This window comes from Ranitomeya imitator, chromosome 4, assembly GCF_032444005.1.
Source record: "Ranitomeya imitator isolate aRanImi1 chromosome 4, aRanImi1.pri, whole genome shotgun sequence".
NCBI classification, from domain to species: Eukaryota; Metazoa; Chordata; class Amphibia; order Anura; family Dendrobatidae; genus Ranitomeya; species Ranitomeya imitator.
The window spans coordinates 452,939,075-452,961,495 of NC_091285.1; the positions used below are offsets into that span (position 1 = coordinate 452,939,075).

The 22,421-nt window shown below is 41.8% G+C and overlaps 1 protein-coding gene across 5 annotated transcripts in view; it reads left to right on the top strand.

Moving 5' to 3' along the window:
- The window catches only part of LOC138676454 (long-chain fatty acid transport protein 2-like), a 264,978-nt gene that overhangs the window by 183,855 nt on the left and 58,702 nt on the right, over positions 1-22,421 (top strand). For all 5 annotated transcript variants that reach the window (XM_069765763.1, XM_069765767.1, XM_069765768.1 and 2 more), the window contains one exon: positions 15,940-16,030. In XM_069765763.1, the coding sequence (XP_069621864.1) occupies positions 15,940-16,030 (91 nt within the window). The remainder of the gene's footprint in view (positions 1-15,939; positions 16,031-22,421) is intronic.

Genomic DNA, 22,421 nt, shown 5'->3' on the forward strand with positions numbered 1-22,421 from the left:
TATATGGAGCATCTATGTGACCATAATGAACGGTGCAGAGCATTCTATATGGCACAACTTTATAAGGAGCATCCATGGGGCCATAATGAATGGTGCAGAGCATATATGGCACAGCTTTATGTGGAGCAACTATGGGGCCATACTGAACGGTGCAGAGCATTATATATGGGGCACAGCTTTATAAGGAACATCTATGGGGCCATAATGAACGGGAAGAAAAACATTAGACTTGAACAAAGAAGACCCAGGAAAACATACTCAGATGGGAGGTAAGAACATTTCTAAAGCACTCCACAGCGAGGAGATTGGAACAAAACAAAATCCTCTAAACTGCATGCTCGCAAACGCCAGAAGCCTGACAAACAAGATGGAAGAACTAGAAGCAGAAATATCTACAGGTAACTTTGACATAGTGGGAATAACCGAGACATGGTTAGATGAAAGCTATGACTGGGCAGTTAACTTACAGGGTTACAGTCTGTTTAGAAAGGATCGTAAAAATCGGAGAGGAGGAGGGGTTTGTCTCTATGTAAAGTCTTGTCTAAAGTCCACTTTAAGGGAGGATATTAGCGAAGGAAATGAGGATGTCGAGTCCATATGGGTCGAAATTCATGGAGGGAAAAATGGTAACAAAATTGTCATTGGGGTCTGTTACAAACCCCCAAATATAACAGAAACCATGGAAAGTCTACTTCTAAAGCAGATAGATGAAGCTGCAACCCATAATGAGGTCCTGGTTATGGGGGACTTTAACTACCCGGATATTAACTGGGAAAGTGAAACCTGTGAAACCCATAAAGGCAACAGGTTTCTGCTAATAACCAAGAAAAATTATCTTTCACAATTGGTGCAGAATCCAACCAGAGGAGCAGCACTTTTAGACCTAATACTATCTAATAGACCTGACAGAATAACAAATCTGCAGGTGGTTGGGCATCTAGGAAATAGCGACCACAATATTGTACAGTTTCACCTGTCTTTCACTAGGGGGACTTGTCAGGGAGTCACAAAAACACTGAACTTTAGGAAGGCAAAGTTTGACCAGCTTAGAGATGCCCTTAATCTGGTAGACTGGGACAATATCCTCAGAAATAAGAATACAGATAATAAATGGGAAATGTTTAAGAATATCCTAAATAGGCAGTGTAAGCGGTTTATACCTTGTGGGAATAAAAGGACTAGAAATAGGAAAAACCCAATGTGGCTAAACAAAGAAGTAAGACAGGCAAATAACAGTAAAAAGAAAGCATTTGCACTACTAAAGCAGGATGGCACCATTGAAGCTCTAAAAAACTATAGGGAGAAAAATACTTTATCTAAAAAACTAATTAAAGCTGCCAAAAAGGAAACAGAGAAGCACATTGCTAAGGAGAGTAAAACTAATCCCAAACTGTTCTTCAACTATATCAATAGTAAAAGAATAAAAACTGAAAATGTAGGCCCCTTAAACAATAGTGAGGAAAGAATGGTTGTAGATGACGAGGAAAAAGCTAACATATTAAACACCTTCTTCTCCACGGTATTCATGGTGGAAAATGAAATGCTAGGTGAAATCCCAAGAAACAATGAAAACCCTATATTAAGGGTCACCAATCTAACCCAAGAAGAGGTGCGAAATCGGCTAAATAAGATTAAAATAGATAAATCTCCGGGTCCGGATGGCATACACCCACGAGTACTAAGGGAACTAAGTAATGTAATAGATAAACCATTATTTCTTATTTTTAGGGACTCTATAGCGACAGGATCTGTTCCGCAGGACTGGCGCATAGCAAATGTGGTGCCAATATTCAAAAAGTGCTCTAAAAGTGAACCTGGAAATTATCGGCCAGTAAGTCTAACCTCTATTGTTGGTAAAATATTTGAAGGGTTTCTGAGGGATGTTATTCTGGATTATCTCAATGAGAATAACTGTTTAACTCCATATCAGCATGGGTTTATGAGAAATCGCTCCTGTCAAACCAATCTAATCAGTTTTTATGAAGAGGTAAGCTATAGGCTGGACCACGGTGAGTCATTGGACGTGGTATATCTCGATTTTTCCAAAGCGTTTGATACCGTGCCGCACAAGAGGTTGGTACACAAAATGAGAATGCTTGGTCTGGGGGAAAATGTGTGTAAATGGGTTAGTAACTGGCTTAGTGATAGAAAGCAGAGGGTGGTTATAAATTGTATAGTCTCTAACTGGGTCGCTGTGACCAGTGGGGTACCGCAGGGGTCGGTATTGGGACCTGTTCTCTTCAACATATTCATTAATGATCTGGTAGAAGGTTTACACAGTAAAATATTGATATTTGCAGATGATACAAAACTATGTAAAGCAGTTAATACAAGAGAAGATAGTATTCTGCTACAGATGGATCTGGATAAGTTGGAAACTTGGGCTGAAAGGTGGCAGATGAGGTTTAACAATGATAAATGTAAGGTTATACACATGGGAAGAAGGAATCAATATCACCATTACACACTGAATGGGAAACCACTGGGTAAATCTGACAGGGAGAAGGGCTTGGGGATCCTAGTTAATGATAAACTTACCTGGAGCAGCCAGTGCCAGGCAGCAGCTGCCAAGGCAAACAGGATCATGGGGTGCATTAAAAGAGGTCTGGATACACATGATGAGAGCATTATACTGCCTCTGTACAAATCCCTAGTTAGACCGCACATGGAGTACTGTGTCCAGTTTTGGGCACCGGTGCTCATGAAGGATATAATGGAACTAGAGAGAGTACAAAGGAGGGCAACAAAATTAATAAAGGGGATGGGAGAACTACAATACCCAGATAGATTAGCGAAATTAGGATTATTTAGTCTAGAAAAAAGACGACTGAGGGGCGATCTAATAACCATGTATAAGTATATAAGGGGACAATACAAATATCTCGCTGAGGATCTGTTTATACCAAGGAAGGTGACGGGCACAAGGGGGCATTCTTTGCGTCTGGAGGAGAGAAGGTTTTTCCACCAACATAGAAGAGGATTCTTTACTGTTAGGGCAGTGAGAATCTGGAATTGCTTGCCTGAGGAGGTGGTGATGGCGAACTCAGTCGAGGGGTTCAAGAGAGGCCTGGATGTCTTCCTGGAGCAGAACAATATTGTATCATACAATTATTAGGTTCTGTAGAAGGACGTAGATCTGGGGATTTATTATGATGGAATATAGGCTGAACTGGATGGACAAATGTCTTTTTTCGGCCTTACTAACTATGTTACTATGTTACTATGGTGCAGAGCATTCTATATGGCACAACTTTATAAGGAGCATCTATGGGGCCATAATGAATAGTGCAGAGCATTGTATATGGGGCACAGCTTTATATGGAGCATCTATGGGGCCATAATGAACGGTGCAGAGCATTCTATATGGCACAGCTATATATCGATCATCTATGGGGCAATAATCAATGGTATGGAGTATTATATATGGCACAGCTTTATATGGAACCTCCTTTGGGGCAATAATGAACAGTATGGAGCATCTATTTTTATTTTTGAAATTCACCTGTAGCTGCGGCATTTTCCACCCTAGGCTTATACTCGAGTCAATAAGTTTTCCCAGTTTTTTGTGGCAAAATTAGGGGGTCGGCTTATACTCGGGTCGTCTTATGCTCGACTATATACGGTATATATATAATATGTGTGTGAGTTTCTGTCATTCTTTACATTTTAAAAATTACTAAAAAGAAAGTGGGCAGGGGCAAAAGTTTGGGCACCCTTGGAGACTTGTGTGCTCAGATAACTTTGACCAAGTTTTCAGCCTGTTAGGGTTATGGCTTGTTCACTATCATTATTAGGAAAGGCCAGATGATGCCAAAAACCAGCAGTCATGGGTGACAGTAATTTTGACCAGGGATGCCCAAACTATTACATGCCACTGTACATATACTTGCATATATATTACTTCAATATTCACCAACACAGAACAAAGATGTTTTGACAACTGAGTGGTGTAATCCAGGCATATGGAGCCTAAAAGGTGGGTAGAACATCTGAACACCAGAATGTAACCAAATGTAGAGGTATAACAACCACAATCCACTGTTTCTGTTACTGCCTAATTTTAGGGAATAATAACACTAAGGCCAGAGTCAGATGGCCGTATGTTCTCTCATGCAAAAGAATCAGATCAATTATGTTAATAACACTCGGCTCAAACTCTGCTCTGACTTTGAGCAAAGTGTTATCTTGGTATGATCCGATTCTCTCACATGATAAAATCAGAGCACAGGTATAGAGAAGATTCAGAACTTAATTTCTCCATCTTCTCCATTGTCTGAGTCCGCCAATGTCGAACTGACATCTGAGTGCAGTCCGATGTTTCACACGCACCCATAGACTTGAATGGGTGAATGTGTTCTGAATTTCGGAGCCTCTAGCAGCATGAGACAAAAATAATAGATTTGAACTGCTATTAGTATACCATTGGGCTGAGTGCTATCTGATAAAACATCGGATACCACTCTTCCAAGTTATACGCCCATATGTGCGAGTCCTAACCCTTAGGATTCAAACTCATTTGCGTTTAAAACGGAAGAATGCTGTCCGATAAAAAAAATCGGATGGCACTCTGACTAATGTTGTTCTATGATTCCCTGTTCATCTCTGATTTTTTCTCTCAGCTCAGACTGAAAAAATAATCGCGGCATGCTGCAATTGTACTCGTATAATGCACGAGACTCGCCAATGCAAGTCAATGGGTGGAAGAAAAAAAATTGCACAGCACATGTACCATGCATGTGCCATCCTATGTGTACATAACATCTCCTAGAAAACCAGACATTTCATTAGCCGAGTACAGTAAAATTACAGCATAAGTCAGAATAGAATAGATTGAATAGATATATACATAGAATAGATAGAAACACGTAAGTCACATATATGTTTAGTGTAGTGCATGTGTAGCTTACTGTACATGTGATTAATAAATCAATAAATTAAAGAAATTAAAGAAAAAAATGGTGTGGGGTCAGACAAAATTTCGTTAACAGACAGAGGGAAAATGGACAGCTAGGGGGGGGATTTTTTTATAGCCTGGGAAGTGGGTGATAAACATGGAGCTTCTCAGGCAGAAAATATCGGAAATTTGATGAAAATTTAGTAAATTTTGCAATTTTAAATGTATTTTATGCCCTTTACCCCTTCCCGGCCTGTGACGCCACGTAGGTCTCATGAAAGTCGGTGCCAATCCGACCTGTGATGCCTAAGTGTCGTTATGGAGGGATCGCGTTCCTACAGATCGGGTGAAAGGATTAACTCCAATTTCACCTGATCTGCAGGGACAGGGGGAGTGGTACTTCAGCCCGGGGGGGTGGCTTTGCCCCCACGTGGCTACGATCGCTCTGATTGGCTGTTGAAAGTGAAACAGCCAATCAGAGCAATTTGTAATATTTCACCTATGAAACTTGGTGAAATATTACAATCCAGCCATGGCCGATGCTGTAATATCATTGGCCATGGCTGAAGACCGCGATCTGCCCCCTCCAGCGACCGACAGCGGTGATCTTCCACCGCTGTCAGTCTTTCCTCCCCTCCGCTCTGTGCTCCGCTGCCCTCCTCTCCCCTCCACCTGCCCCGGCCTCCCCTCCGCCCCCCCGCTGTCTGATCCCACCCCCCATACTTACCAAGTCCCGGTGTCCCTCCCGGTGTCCATCTGTCTTCAGCGATGGGCACCACCATCTTCCAAAATGGCAGGCGCATGCGCAGTGCACCCGCTGAATCTGCCGGCCGGCAGATTTATTCCAGGTACATTTTGATCACTGTGATAAAACCTATCACAGTGATCAAAATAAAAAAAATTGGAAATGAACCCCCTCTTTATCACCCCCATAGGCAGTGACACTAATAAAATAAAGTAAATATATTTACTTTTATTTTTGAACTAGGGTTAGGGTTAGAACTAGAGTTAGGGTTAGGGTTACAATTAGGCTTAGAATTAGGGTTAGGGTTAGAATTAGGGATAGGGTTGCAATTATGGTTAGGGTTAGAATTAGGGTTAGAATTAGGCTATGTGCACACGGTGTGGATTGGCCGCTGCGGTTTCGTGGCAGTTTTCCATCACGTTTATAGTACCATGTAAACCTATGGAAAACCAAATCCGCAGTGGCCATGGTGTGGAAAATACTCTGCATTGTATTTTCCCCAGCATGTCAATTCTTTGTGTGGAATCTGCAGCGTTTTACACCTGTTCCTCGATAGGAATCCGCAGGTGAAATCCACACAAAAAACACTGGAAATCCACGGTAAATCCACAAGTAAAACGCAGTGCGTTTTACTTGCGGATTTTCAAAAAAAAGGTGCAGAAAAATCTACACACGAATGCGCAAAGTGGGTACATAGTCTTAGGGTTAGGGTTGGAATTAGGGTTAGGGTTGGAATTAGGGTTAAGATTAGGGTTAGGGGTGTGTTGAGGTTAGGGTTAGGCTTGTGGTTAGGGTTATGTTTAGTATTGGGATTAGGGTTGGTTGCGTGTTGGTGTTAGGGTTGGGATTAGGGTTAGGGGTGTGTTGGGGTTAGGGTTGTGATTACGGTTATGGTTAGAGTTGGGATTAGGGTTAGGGGTGTGTTGCGGTTAGTGTTGGAGTTAGAATTGAGGGGTTTCCACTGTTTAGGGGTAGGGTTATGGTTAGGGTGGCACCAATCACAACATGGCGCCACCATTGATTCCAGCCAATCTTGCATTCAAAAAGTCAAATGATGCTCCCTCCCTTCAAACATATGGGGTATCAGCGTACTCAGGAAAAATTGTACAACAATTTTGGGGGTGCTATTTCTCCTGTTACCATTGGAAAAATAAAAAAATGGGGGCTAAAAAATTATCTTTGTGGGAAAAAAATGATTTTTTATTTTCTCGGCTCTGCGTTTTAAAATTCTGTGAAGCACTTGGGGGTTCAAAGTGCTCATCACACATCTAGAAAGTTCCTTGGGGGGTCTAGTTTCCAAAATGGCGTCACTTGTGGTTGGTTTCTACTGTTTAGGTACATCAGGAGCTCTGCAAACGCAACGTGACGCCCACAGACCATTCCATCAAAGTCTGTATTTCAAAACGTCACTACTTCCTTTCCGAGCTCTGACGTGTGCCCAAACAGTGGTTTACCCCCACATATGGGGTATCAGCGTACTCAGGACAAACTGGACAACAACTATTGGGGTTCAGTTTCTCCTGTTACCTTTGTGAAAATAAAAAATTGCGGGCTAAAAAATCATTTTTGAGGAAAAAAATGATTTTTTATTTTCACGGCTCTGCGTTATAAACTTCTGTGAAGCACTTGGGGGTGCAAAGTGCTCAACACACATCTCGATAACTTCCTTGGGGGGTCTAGTTTCCAAAATGGGGTCACTAGTGGGGGTTTCTACTGTTTAGGCACATCAGGGGCTCTGAAATAATCATATAATACCCCTTATAAAATTGTTACTCTGGCTCATCAGGAGGCCTGATTTCATGACACGTATCATGATGGTAGATGATAGCTCTGAATCATGATGCACTAACCTCAGTTAAAAAGGCCCGCCGCAACTGCAAAAGTGCCACACTTCCTGTAATCTGAAGTCCGGTCCCCTCTATGCATTATGGGAGAACGATGTAGATAAGTGCGCCTGCTCACGATGGAGCGCACCTTCTAATCCTGCATTCCATGGGCTGCGCTCTGCGCAGACTCCTCATGGTACGCATATGTCTCTTCTGCGCTCCACCAGCTTTACAGTCGCTAGGATGCCATCTCCCATTACGCTTGGGTGAACTAATATACGGTCACCTCTATATATTATGGGAGAACAATGCAAGTATAGTGCGCCTGTTCAAGATGGAGCGCAACTTCTAATCCTGCGTTCCACGGGCAGCGTTCTGCGCAGACACCTCATGGAACGCATATGTCTCTTCTGCACTCCACCAACTCGACAGTTGCTAGGACGCCAGCTCACATTGCGCTTGCATAGCCTGGAACGCACTGTTTCACTGATCTGCATTCCATCCCTTATGTCTCGCATATATGCAGACTGCCTTTGTGCATGCCCATATTGGCAGCCAAAGAGTTATTCTGATGTTACCCTGAACTGGAAACTTTAATATACAGCTGGTTTAACAATAAATTTTGCTCCTGGTGTACTAAACATAACCATGCCTTAATTATTTAGATAAAAAATAATAATGACCGATACATCGGCAAGCACCATTCTAACCCACAGCAAGCCCGCCCCTAATATGCTCTTAAAATAACACTTCCGGATGGTGGGTCAATGTGACCAAGCAATTTCTATCTTATCATTATTCACACTGATCTGTGTACACCCCCACGCAGAAAGGGGGACATAACTCTTTTTACATAAATATACAAAGTCCACCCACATATATAATGCAGGAAAAATTAGGTTAAAATTAGGTCAAAATTAGGTCAAAAAAGGGAACAACCTCCAAGTGAGGCCTTAACTCTAAAGGAAATATGCAAAGGACTGCTTTTCAATGTTTTCAATTTCACTGGGGTGTTGAGATCTCATATGTCTAGCCAGAGTGCCCCTGTTGTTTCTTATGTCCCCCATGTGTTCTCCTACCCATTTACAGAGTTCTCACTTTGTTTTACCAATATAGTCCTTTGGACATGGACAGGTAGCCATATATACAACTCCTGCAGATTTACAATTTGAGAAATTACGCTGATGAAATACCTTCCCCCTAGAGGAGCTCGCAAATGACCTATTGGGTTTCATACGTCTACAAAACTGGCAATCACCACATCGATAGAAGCCGCAAGGCTTTCTATCCAACCATGTGCCCTCAGCTGCTGGTTTCACATAGTGGCTATGGACTAGTAGATCCTTCAGTGACTTCCCTTTACTATAGGTAATACTAGGGTGTGTATCTAAAATCTTCCTAAGGTCCCGATCCATTAAGAGGATGTCCCAATGCTTGTTTATAATCCCTCTGACCCTGTGATGTTGATGGTCAAAAGTCTCTATAATCCTAATCACATCATTAGTTTTTCCTCTAGGGATATCCTATTTATGCACCAACTATTGTCTGTCCTTATTCATCACAAATTGATACGCTGTTTTCAGGACATGTCCCGGATAGTTCTTTTCTTTAAATCTATTAAACATGTCCCTCGCTTGACTATGAAACATCCTAGTATCTGAACAATTTCTCCTCAGCCTCAGGAACTGGCCCTTGGGTATCCTCCTTTTAAGAGGGACCGGATGATGGCTATTCCAATGCAGGAGGCTATTTGTACTGGTTGGATTTTGATATATACTCATTGTTAAGCCTCCGTTCAGTTCCTTTTTAACCTCAACGTCTAAAAACGCTAACTCTTCCCCATGAATCTCTAAAGTGAACCTCAGGCCAATCCCATTTATGTTCAACTTGGCAATGAATCTTTCAAACCGATCTTTTGTTTAGGTTTCCCTATTTATAGGTGTGATCTATGTCTAGACACTAGGGATACCTTTAATTCATTATTGTCTGGGTAGAAGGACCTGATTGGAAACATAGGGTTTATCTAGGGACCCCAGGGTCAGCCATTGGGGAGCGGGGGCGCCATAACGCTTCTCCAAGGGCACCAACCCCCGCAGCTGGCAGGCACCAGTGTAGGTATCATTTAGGGAATATCCACCCCTACACCAGTTTTTTCACAGTGGTTTTTGTTGTGTGTGGGATGGTCACAGGTTGGTGACATTTTAACATAATTGAATACAGTAACAATTTTTTAAGGGGTATTATATGATTTTTTCCCTAATTGCTACCAGAGATTATTTTTTTCTGATTTAACATCAGGGGCTCTGCAAACGTAACATGACACCCGCAGACCATTCCATCAAAGTCTGCATTTCAAAATGTCACTACTTCCATTCCGAGCTCTGCTATGCACCCAAGCAGTGGTTTACCCTCACATATGGGGTATCAGCATACTCAGGACAACAACTTTTGGGGTCCAATTTCTCCTGTTACCCTTGTAAAAATAAAAAATTGCGGGCTAAAAAATAATTCTTGAGGAAAGAAAAATGATTTTCTATTTTCACAGCTCTGCGTTATAAGCTTCTGTGAAGCACTTGGGGGATCAAAGTGCTCACCACACATCTAGATAAGTTCCTTTGGGGCTCTAGTTTCCAAAATGAGGCCACTTGTGGGGGATCTCCAATCTTTAGGCACACAGGGGCTCTCCAAACACAACATGATGTCCGCTAACGATTGGAGCTAATTTTTCATTCAAAAAGTCAAATGGCGCTACTTCCCTTCCGAGCCTTGCTGTGTGCCCAAACAGTGGTTTACCCCCACATGTGAGGTATCAGTGTACTCAGGTGAAATTGCCCAACAAATTTTAGGATCCATTTTATCCTGTTACCCTTGTAAAAACGAAAAATTGAGGCTAAAATAATTTTTTTGTGAAAAAAAGTACTTTTTCATTTTTAAGGATCAATTTGTGAAACACCTGGGGGTTGAAAGTGCTCACTATGCATCTAGATAAGTTCCTTGGGGGGTCTAGTTTCCAAAATGGTGTCACTTGTGGGGGAGATCCAATCTTTAGGCACACAGGGGCTCTCAAATGCGACATGGTGTCCGCTAAAGATTGGAGCCAATTTTTCATTCAAAAAGTCAAATGGCGCTCCTTCCCTTCTGAGCCCTGCCGTGCGCCCAAATAGTGATTCCCCCCTACATTTGAGGTATCAGCATACTCAGGACAAATTGTACAACATCTTTCAGGGTCAAGTTTCTCCTTTAACCCTTGCGAAAATAAAAAAAATTGTTGCTAAAATTAAATTTTTGTGACTAAAAAGTTAAATGTTAATTTTTTCCTTTCATGTTGCTACTGCTGCTGTGAAACACCTGAAGGATTAATAAACTTCTTGAATGTGGTTTTGAGCACCTTGAGGGGTGAAGTTTTAGAATGGTGTCAATTTGGGTATTTTCAGCCATACAGACCCCTCAAACTGACTTCAAATGTGAGGTGGTCCCTAAAAAAAATGGTTTTGTAAATTTTGTTAAAATGAGAAATCGCTGGTCAAATTTTAACCCTTATAACTTCCTAGCAAAAAATTTTTTTTCCAAAATTATGCTGATGTAAAGTAGACATGTGGGAAATGTTATTTATTAAAGGGAACATGTCACCCCGTTTTTTCAAGAAGAGCTAAAAATAGCGTTAAATAGGGGCAGAGCTGGGCTTTACATTAGTGTATTTTGGAGCCTTTATTCCCCACCTATGCTGCCGAAATACCTTTGTAAAGTCGCCGTTTTGGGCTGTCACTCACGCTGGTCAGGTCATATGGGCGTGGTGACAGCGCTGTTTCTCCCCCAGATCTCCGTTGGTGGCGTAGTGGTGTGCGCATGTCCAAGTGGTGAATCCACTGCGCAGCTTCAAGGAAAATAGCGCGATCTGCGCTATTCAGCCGTTTATCAGTGGGCGCGGCCATCTTTGTGAGGCAGCGCATGCGCAGATGGTTCTTCTCGGCTTCCCGAGGCTTCAGGAAAATGGCCGCGGGATGCCGCGTGTGCGCAGATGGCGATCTCGACGGCCATTTTCCTGAAGCCGAGTTTGCATCTCGGCTGCAGGAAAATGGCTGCCGCGATCTCCATCTGCGCACGCGCGACATCCCGCAGCCATTTTCCTGAAGCCCCGGGAAGCCGAGAAGAACCATCTGCGCATGCGCGGCCTCACAAAGATGGCCGCGCCCACCGATAAACGGCTGAATAGCGCAGTTCGCGCTATTTTCCTTGAAGCTGCGCAGTGGATTCACCACTTGGACATGCGCACACCACTACGCCACCAACGGAGATCTGGGGGAGAAACAGCACTGTCAGCACGCCCATATGACCTGACCAGCGTGAGTGACAGCCCAAAACAGCGACTTTACAAAGGTATTTCGGCAGCATAGGTGGGGAATAAAGGCTCCAAAATACACTAATGTAAAGCCCAGCTCTGCCCCTATTTAACGCTATTTTTAGCTCTTCTTGAAAAAACGGGGTGACAGGTTCCCTTTAATCATGGTGTTTTTTATTTGCAATATGACTATGGGATTAATAATGGGGCGTCTTATATATGCCTCTCCATTACTAACCCCTGGGCTTGATTTCATCTGCCCATGCAAAGCTGACATCAAGCCCAATACTATTATCCCACCTGCCAACGGACCAAGGCATGTGGGAAAAGCGAGGCTAAGTGCCAGAATTGGGGCATCGTATGAATGCGCAATTTCTGGGGTGGCTGAAAGCTGTTTTTTTAGTCTGGGAGGGAGCCAATATCCATGGTCTTTTCCTTGCTAGTAATATCAGTCCGCTGCTGTCTGCCTAGCTTTTGCTGTTCATTAATAATTTGGGGGCCCCTCATCATTTTTGGGTTGCTTCCCCCATTTTAATAACCAGTAAAGGCTAAGTTTACAGATGTGTGCTGATAAGCTCAGACAGTAACGGCGTAAAAAATAAATAAAACCAATTCTTCACCTGCTGTTTATATTTTTCATTCTGCCTCCCAAAGATCACAGTAAGGATTGGCTCACATTTATCCTGCGCGCTACATTGAGCGCTTATACTGAGGTTTCTATGTAAATCTCTGAAAAAACGTGGTTAAGACAGAATCCCTGGTAGAAGATTCCCTATGAGTCAGATAGAGGCACTGTGGATGCAGTGTAGCTGCCTATGATCAGGCAGTGTCTGTCTTTTTATGTGTGCATAAAAGCCCAGTCGACCACAGTTTTGTGCATCTCTGAAAAGAACATCACTGAACAAAGGCCAGACGGAGTCCAGAGTAAATTTGCTGCCACATTATAGTCAATGGATCCCTCGGGGGTCTCATCTGAATCATGTCACTCAGAGATTTAGATGTAAACCCCATGTAAGTGCTCAGTGGAGGGCACTGGATAAATGTGATCCAAAATGTTATGTAAAATGTTCCCAATAAAAGCTTCAAATAAATCTACAAAAATAGCAAGTCCCCACTCAGCTCCGTTATCTGTTAACAGAAATATAGGGGTTTCCACTTTACTGGTAGTACAAAGGCTCTGGAAAAGTGCTGTAGCTCCTCGTCCCCAAAAGATATTCAGAAAATTCTGCACTCTCAAATCCAAATGCCCCCTCCCTTCTGATCACTACAGTGTAGTGCCTAAACCACATTTAGCATCCACATATTTGGCATTTCTGTAGCGATGACAGGCCACATAATTTACAGGTACATGTCTCCAGAAGCATGAGCTGGGCACTACCATGTCCTGTTGACTACCACATACTGTTGATTACCACATACTGGTGACTGCAGCACACTGGTAACTGCAACATACTGTGAACTACAATGTACAGGCACCACAATGGCAGTTTGCTGCTTGTTTCTGGAAAACACCTATGGAGTCAAAATCATCACTACACTTGTAGATAAATTCCCAAAAGGGGCATAATTTCCAAAATAAGGTCACAAAAGGGGATTCTGCTCTTCTGACACTTAGGCTGTGTGCACACGTTGCGGATTTTTTGCATTTTTTTGCTAAAAAAAAGCTATAAAACGCATTAAAAAAGCATACATTATGCATTCCATCATTTAGAATGCATTCCGCAATTTTTGTGCACATGATGTGTTTTTTTCCGTGAAAAAAACGCATCGCGGTAAAAAATGCGGCATGTTCATTAATTTTGCCGATTTTTTGCGGATTTCCCACTATATCATTGCATAGGGAAATCTCCGGAAAAATCCGCAAAAAAAATCGTTAAAAAAACGTGAGAAAAACGAGCAAAAAAGCGAAAAAAACACATGCAGATTTTTTGCAGAAAATGTTATGTTGGTGGATGGTGCGAGACATGACGTCCCAGATGTGTTCAATCGGATTCAGGTCTGGGGAACGGATGGATCAGTCCATAGCTTCAATGCCTTCATCTTGCAGGAACTGCTGACACACTCCAGCCACATGAGGTATGGCATTGTCCTGCATTAGGAGGAACCCAGGGCCAACCGCACCAGCATATGGTCTCACAAGGGGTCTGAGGATCTCATCTCGGTACCTAATGGCAGTCACGCTACCACTGGTGAGCACATGGAGGGCTGTATGGCCCTCCACAGAAATGCCACCCCACACCATTACTGACCCACTGCCAAACTGGTCATGCTGAAGGATGTTGCAGGCAGCATATCACTCTCCATGGCATTTCCAGACTCTGTCACGTCTGTCACATGTGCTCCAGTGTGAACCTGCTTTCATCTGTGAAGAGCACAGGGCGCCAGTGGCGAATGTGCCAATCTGCCAATCCTGGTGTTCTGTGGCAAATGCCAAGCGTCCTGCACGGTGTTGGGCTGTGAGCACAACCCCATCTGTGGACATCGGGCACTCAGACCATCCTCATGGAGTCAGTTTCTAACCGTTTGTGCAGACGCATGCACATTTATGGCCTGCTGGAAGTCATTTTGCAGGGCTCTGGCAGTGCTCATCATGTTCCTCCTTGCACAAAGGCTGAGGTAGCGGTCCTGCTGCTGAGTTGTTGTCTTCCTATGGCCCCCTCTACATCTCCTGGTGTACTGGCCTTTCTCCTGGTAGCACCTCCAGCCTCTGGACACTATGCTGACAGACACAGCAAACCTTCTTGCCACAGCTCACATTGATGTGCCATCCTGGATGAGCTGCACTACCTGAGCCACTTGTGTGGGTTGTAGAGTTCATCTCATGCTACCACGAGTGTGAAATCACAACCAACATTCAAAAGTAGCCAAAATATCAGCCAGAAATCATTGGTACTGAGATGGGTCTGTGGTCCCCACCTGCAGAAACACTCCTTTATTGAGTGTGTCTTGATAATTGCCAATAATTTCCATCTGTTGTCTATTTCATTTGCACAAAAGCATGTGAAATTGACTGTCAAACAGTTTTGCTTCCTAAGTTGACATTTTGATTTCACAAAAGTTTGATTTACTTTGAGTTATATTCTGTTGTTTAAGTGTTCCCTTTATTTTTTTTGAGCAGTGTATTTGATCCCTTGCTGATTTTGTAAGTTTGCTCACTGACAAAAATATGAACAATCTATAATTTTAAGGGTAGGTTAATTTTAACATTGAGAGATAGAATATCAAAAATAAAATCCAGAAAATCACATTGTATAAATTATGCAAATTTATTTGCATTTTGTGTGAGAAATAAGTGTTTGATCTCCTACCAACCATTAAGAGTTCTGACTCCTACATACCAGTTAGACATTCCTAATCAACCCGTTACCTGCATTAAAGACAGCTGTCTTACATAGTTTACCTTTATAAAAGACTCCTGTCCACAGACACAATTAATCAGTCAAACTCTAATCTCTACAACATGGACAAGACCAAAGAGCTTTATAAGGATGTCGGGGACAAGATTATAGACCTGCACAAAGCTGGAATGGACTACAAAACCATATGTTAGATGCTGGTTGAGAAGAAAACAACTGTTGGTGCAGTGGTATGAAAATGGAAAAAGTACAAAATGACTGTCAATCGACATTGATCTGGGGCACCATGCAAAATCTTACCTTGAAGGGTATCCTTAATCATGAGGAAGGTGAGAAATCAGCCTAAAACTACATGGGGGAACTTGTTAATGATCTTAAGGCAGCTGGGACCACAGTCACCAAGAAAACAATTTGTAACACATTCGCTCACACATTACACCGTAAAGGTTTAAAATCCTGCAGTGCCTGCAAGGTTCCCCAGCTCAAGAAGGCACATGTGCAGGCCCATCTGAAGTTTAGCAATGAACAACTGGATGATTCTGTGAGTGATTGGGAGAAGATGCTGTCGTCAGATGAGACAAAAATTGAGGTCTTTGGCATTAACTCAACTCAAAATTTTGACATTTGGCTTGAGTTAACATCTTAACCTAGGAATAAAAAGTTTTTAAAAAATCCAAATTATCAAGAGTAATATTATAGAGTATATCAATATGAAATATAATAAAGCTTTACAAATAAGCATGGTAAAGTCTCATTATTGACTAATTTTTTTCTTTCAGCTTGTTACGCCTTTTGAAGTTGTTAAATTTGATGTGGAAAAAAATGAAGCAATTCGAGATTCTGCAGGACATTGTATTAGAGTGCCAAGAGGTATGGACAATTGTCTACTTAAAAGCACGAACGGAGCAAAATATGCATTTTTTCATGCAATTCACCAAAATCCTGCACCATGATTGCAAATTGTGAACATAGCCTAAGGCTTATCAATGCAAAATAGAACTTAACCACAAGGCTTTGACATTCTAGCTTGAGATATTAATGCTATTTGACTGATTAATAAGAACAAAAACAAAAAACTGAGCAGGAGTATGACTTGAAAACATGCATGATATAAAGGCATGTTCACACTGGCCATAGAAACAAGCAAATCCAAAGAAAAAGTAATGTGTGCACATACCCTAATGAAAATAAATAAGCAAAAAAGCAAGTGCATAATAATAATTTTATTTATATAGCGCCAACATATTTCGCAGCGCTTTACAAATTATAGAGGGGACTTGTACAGACAATAGACATTACAGCATAACAAAAATCACAGTTCAAAATAGACACCAAGAGGAATGAGGGCCCTGCTCGCAAGCTTACAAACTATGAGGAAAAGGGGATACACGAGAGGTGGATGATAACAATTGCTTTCGTTGTTCGGACCAGCCATAGTGTAAGGCTCGGGTGTTCATGCAATGCTGCTGCATGAACCAGTTAACAACCTAAATATGTAACAGTACAGACACAGAGGGCTATTAAAGGGAACCTGTCACCCCGTTTTTTCAAGATGATATAAAAATAGCGCTAAATAGGGGCAGAGCTGTGCTTTACATTAGTGTATTTTGTGAGCCTTTATTCCCCACCTATGCTGCCGAAATACCTTTGTAAAGTCGCCGTTTTGGGCTGTCACTCACGCTGGTTTGGTTATATGGGCGTGGTGACAGCGCTGTTTCTCCCCCAGATCTCCGTTGGTGGCGTAGTGGTGTGCGCATGCCCAGCAGGCGAATCCAGTGCGCAGGTGAAGGAAAAAAGCGCGATCTGCGCTATTCCGTGGTTTATTGGTGGGCACGGCCATCTTTGTGAGGCCGCACGTGCGCAGATGGTACTTCTCGGCTTCCCGGGGCTTCAGGAAAATGGCCGCCGCGATCTCCATCTGCACACGCGCGGCATCCCGCGGCCATTTTCCTGAAGCAGAGTGGGAGGTTCTGATTATTGAGGATGTTAACCTGAGGTCATTAGCAGAGCAAAGAGCACGAGTAGGGTGGTAGACTGAGACCAGGGAGGAGATGTAGGGTGGTGCATTAAGTAATTAACATAGGGTATTTAGTAAACACTGTTTTTGATTACAAAAAAAAAGCATAAAGCTGTCCCACCGTGACAAGGTATACCCAATTGGGACAGTAACTACACTCTCTAATGTTAAAACCTACCTAGTGTGAATAGTGGCCGAGAGTCACCGGGTCCCAATCAGACACCCAGCATTGGAGGGACTATATATGAACTGCCCAGGTCAATGAAAAGAGGGTCACACCCTATTTGTACTGAATACAAAAGTACTGAAGGAAAAACAAAAAACTGAGCTGGAGTATGACTTGAAAACATGCATGATGTAAAGGCATGTTCACACTGGTCATAGAAATAAGCAAAACCAAAGAAAAAGCAATGTGTGCATATACCCTAATGAAAATAAATGAGTAAAAAAGCAAGTGCATTAAATAATTAACATAGGGTATTTAGTAAACACTGTTTTTGATTAAAAAAAAGCATAAAGCTGTCCTACCACGACAAGGTATACCCAATTGGGACAGTAACTACACTCTCTAGTGTTAAAACCTACCTAGTGTGAATAGTGGCAGAGTCATGGGGTCCCAACCGGACACCCAGCTTTGGAGGAACTATATGTGAACTGCCAGCTCAGTGAAAAGGGGAACACACCCTATTTGTACTGAATATATTAATGTATCAATAGACCTATCCACCCACCTGGGTTACATATCCCTCTAAAAGCTTGTGACATATTATAAGATTCCTTAAATGTTTGTGGCAGACAGACGGCTTCTCAGTTCTTTTAATTGAACAACTGATTTCAGTTGCTGGACCCAGAACCATAATCCATTCCCTCCTTGCAACAAGCTATACTGTTGCAGTAGGAATATGTTTTGCAGACAACAAACCATCACAATTGTATCTCAACTAAAAAATAAATTTGATGAATTCTGATATGCACAGATAGTGCTTTTTATGTAATAACGTGCTAAATATAGGTTAAAACTTGTCTGATGACATTTCTGGATCCTTTTGTGTCTGTCTACCCGCCACACTTTACATTTAACCAGTTAAGTGCAACTCAGAACCTCTCTGTATTAAATACAAATGCCAGGCTCAGATATTGCTATTTAACCCCTGTACGACATGTACATGCATATACATTACATGTTGGGAGATAGCATAGCCCACTCTATAAATTGAGTTGATGGTTGTGTTATATACCTTACACTTGCTTCCAACTCCCAGGATTGGAGAGAACTAACTGTAACTCTTTAGATGCCATGGTTTATTTTAAGAGAACCTGTCTACAGGATTTTGGACTGTTAACTAAAGACATGGCTGTAATAGAGATTTGAAGCTGATTAAAATGATAGCAATTTTAAAGAAACCCATTTTGTCGTTCTTCTCTATTTGGCCTTGGAAGTTTTATGTTAATGAGGCACAAGTACAGTGGGGCTGGATGTTGCATTTGGTTTTCTCCTGTCAATCAGTGACTTGTCAGTGACTTGCCTCCTATGGCCGAAATCTCACAAAGATGCCATCAGTGCCAGGATCTTGGCATGCCAGGCATTGAAATGGTAAAAATCGATCTGCACATGCACCAGCCCTGGAAATGCAGCTGCCTGCTTGAAAAAGCTGTGACCTATTGCCCAAACAACGGAGGCAGGCGGGGTTGAGGATAATACTCAGACTGGCAGGTAAAGACCAAGTGTAACATCCAACCCTGCTGCACTCGCACCTCATTAGCATAAAATTACAACATTGATTACAAAAGCATCACAAAATGGATTTTTCAAAAAAGGTATCATTTTAATCAGCTTTAAAACGCCATTCATTACAGCAAAAAATTTTTAGTCAAGTGCCCAAAATCCTGCTGACAAGCCTCTATTTACGCATTAAGATTTCCCAAGTTTGCCAAGGTCAATGGCAGAATGGTAACAGAATAAAGAATTATTGCAGGTTTTTGTACGAGTGACAAAAAAATTCTTTTTCATTTCTTTAGTTGTTTTTGTATAGCGTCATTATATTTCACTGCGCTTTACTGACATTATAATCCCTATTGTTCCTATTGGAGACCAAAATCTAAATTCCCTATCAATACGTCTTTGGCATGTATTGTTAAAAAAATATTTGTAAAAAGAATGCAAACAAAATATAAAAATAAACATGTAGTATTATTGCATCTAGATGGATCCAAACCATTAAAATGTCACAGTATTTATCTTGTAGGTAAAGTCAAATTGCTAACATTGCTCTTTTTTCAGATATCTTATAAAAAAGTAAATAAAAACTTATCAAAATTTATGCTGATTAGCTTTTTACTAATAAAACCTAGAACTAATCCTGGAAGAAATAAGCCTTCACACAGTTTCATCAAGGGAAATTTAAAAAAAAAAAAGTTTTGGTCAAAATATAGCTGCACAAGCTAAATTTAAAAAGGGCTTTTTAGTTTAATAAAATATATACATACTGTATATATATATATATATATATATATATATATATATATATATATATATATATATATATATATATGTATATATGTGTATATATATATATATACAGTGGGGCAAAAAAGTATTTAGTCAGTCAGCAATAGTGCAAGTTCCACCACTTAAAAAGATGAGAGGCGTCTGTAATTTACATCATAGGTAGACCTCAACTATGGGAGACAAACTGAGAAAAAAAAATCCAGAAAATCACATTGTCTGTTTTTTTAACAATTTATTTGCATATTATGGTGGAAAATAAGTATTTGGTCAGAAACAAACAATCAAGATTTCTGGCTCTCACAGACCTGTAACTTCTTCTTTAAGAGTCTCCTCTTTCCTCCACTCATTACCTGTAGTAATGGCACCTGTTTAAACTTGTTATCAGTATAAAAAGACACCTATGCACACCCTCAAACAGTCTGACGCCAAACTCCACTATGGTGAAGACCAAAGAGCTGTCAAAGGACACCAGAAACAAAATTGTAGCCCTGCACCAGGCTGGGAAGACTGAATCTGCAATAGCCAACAAGCTTAGAGTGAAGAAATCAACAGTGGGAGCAATAATTAGAAAATGGAAGACATACAAGACCACTGATAATCTCCCCCGATCTGGGGCTCCACGCAAAATCCCACCCCGTGGGGTCAGAATGATCACAAGAACGGTGAGCAAAAATCCCAGAACCATGCGGGGGGACCTAGTGAATAAACTGCAGAGAGCTGGGACCAATGTAACAAGGCCTACCATAAGTAACACACTACGCCACCATGGACTCAGATCCTGCAGTGCCAGACGTGTCCCACTGCTTAAGCCAGTACATGTCCGGGCCCGTCTGAAGTTTGCTAGAGAGCATTTGGATGATCCAGAGGAGTTTTGGGAGAATGTCCTATGGTCTGATGAAACCAAACTGGAACTGTTTGGTAGAAACACAACTTGTCGTGTTTGGAGGAAAAAGAATACAGAGTTGCATCCATCAAACACCATACCTACTGTAAAGCATGGTGGTGGAAACATCATGCTTTGGGGCTGTTTTTCTGCAAAGGGGCCAGGACGACTGATCCGGGTACATGAAAGAATAAATGGGGCCATGTATCGTGAGATTTTGAGTGCAAACCTCCTTCCATCAGCAAGGGCATTGAAGATGAAATGTGGCTGGGTCTTTCAACATGACAATGATCCAAAGCACACCGCCAGGGCAACGAAGGAGTGGCTTCGTAAGAAGCATTTCAAGGTCCTGGAGTGGCCTAGCCAGTCTCCAGATCTCAACCCTATAGAAAACCTTTGGAGGGAGTTGAAAGTCCGTGTTGCCAAGCGAAAAGCCAAAAACATCACTGCTCTAGAGGAGATCTGCATGGAGGAATGGGCCAACATACCAACAACAGTGTGTGGCAACCTTGTGAAGACTTACAGAAAACGTTTGACCTCTGTCATTGCCAACAAAGGATATATTACAAAGTATTGAGATGAAATTTTGTTTCTGACCAAATACTTATTTTCCACCATAATATGCAAATAAATTGTTAAAAAAACAGACAATGTGATTTTCTTAATTTTTTTTTCTCAGTTTGTCTCCCATAGTTGAGGTCTACCTATGATGTAAATTACAGACGCCTCTCATCTTTTTAAGTGGTGGAACTTGCACTATTGCTGACTGACTAAATACTTTTTTGCCCCACTGTATATATATATATATACACATATATACATATATATATATATACAATGCCTACAAGTAGTATTCAACCCCCTGCAGATTCAGCAGGTTTAATAAGATGCAAATAAGTTAGAGCCTTCAAACTTCAAACAAGAGCAGGATTTATTAACAGATGCATAAATCTTACAAACCAAAAAGTTTTGTTGCTCAGTTAAATTTTTATAAATTTTAAACATAAAAGTGTGGGTCAATTATTATTCAACCCCTAGGTTTAATATTTTGTGGAATAACCTTTGTTTGCAATTACAGCTAATAATCGTCTTTTATAAGACCTGATCAGGCCGGCACAGGTCTCTGGAGTTATCTTGGCCCACTCCTCCATGCAGATCTTCTCCAAGTTATCTAGGTTCTTTGGGTGTCTCATGTGGACTTTAATCTTGAGCTCCTTCCACAAGTTTTCAATTGGGTTAAGGTCAGGAGACTGACTAGGCCACTGCAACACCTTGATTTTTTGCCTCTTGAACCAGGCCTTGGTCTTCTTGGCTGTGTGCTTTGGGTCGTTGTCTTGTTGGAAGATGAAATGACGACCCATCTTAAGATCCTTGATGGAGGAGCGGAGGTTCTTGGCCAAAATCTCCAGGTAGGCCGTGCTATCCATCTTCCCATGGATGCGGACCAGATGGCCAGGCCCCTTGGCTGAGAAACAGCCCCACAGCATGATGCTGCCACCACCATGCTTGACTGTAGGGATGGTATTCTTGGGGTCATATGCAGTGCCATCCAGTCTCCAAACATCACGTGTGTGGTTGGCACCAAAGATCTCGATCTTGGTCCCATCAGACCAGAGAACCTTGAACCAGTCAGTCTCAGAGTCCTCCAAGTGATCATGAGCAAACTGTAAACGAGCCTTGACATGACGCTTTGAAAGTAAAGGTACCTTACGGTATCGTCTGGAACGGAGACCATTGAGGTGAAGTACGTTACTTATTGTATTGACTGAAACCAATGTCCCCACTGCCATGAGATCTTCCCGGAGCTCCTTCCTTGTTGTCCTTGGGTTGGCCTTGACTCTTCGGACAAGCC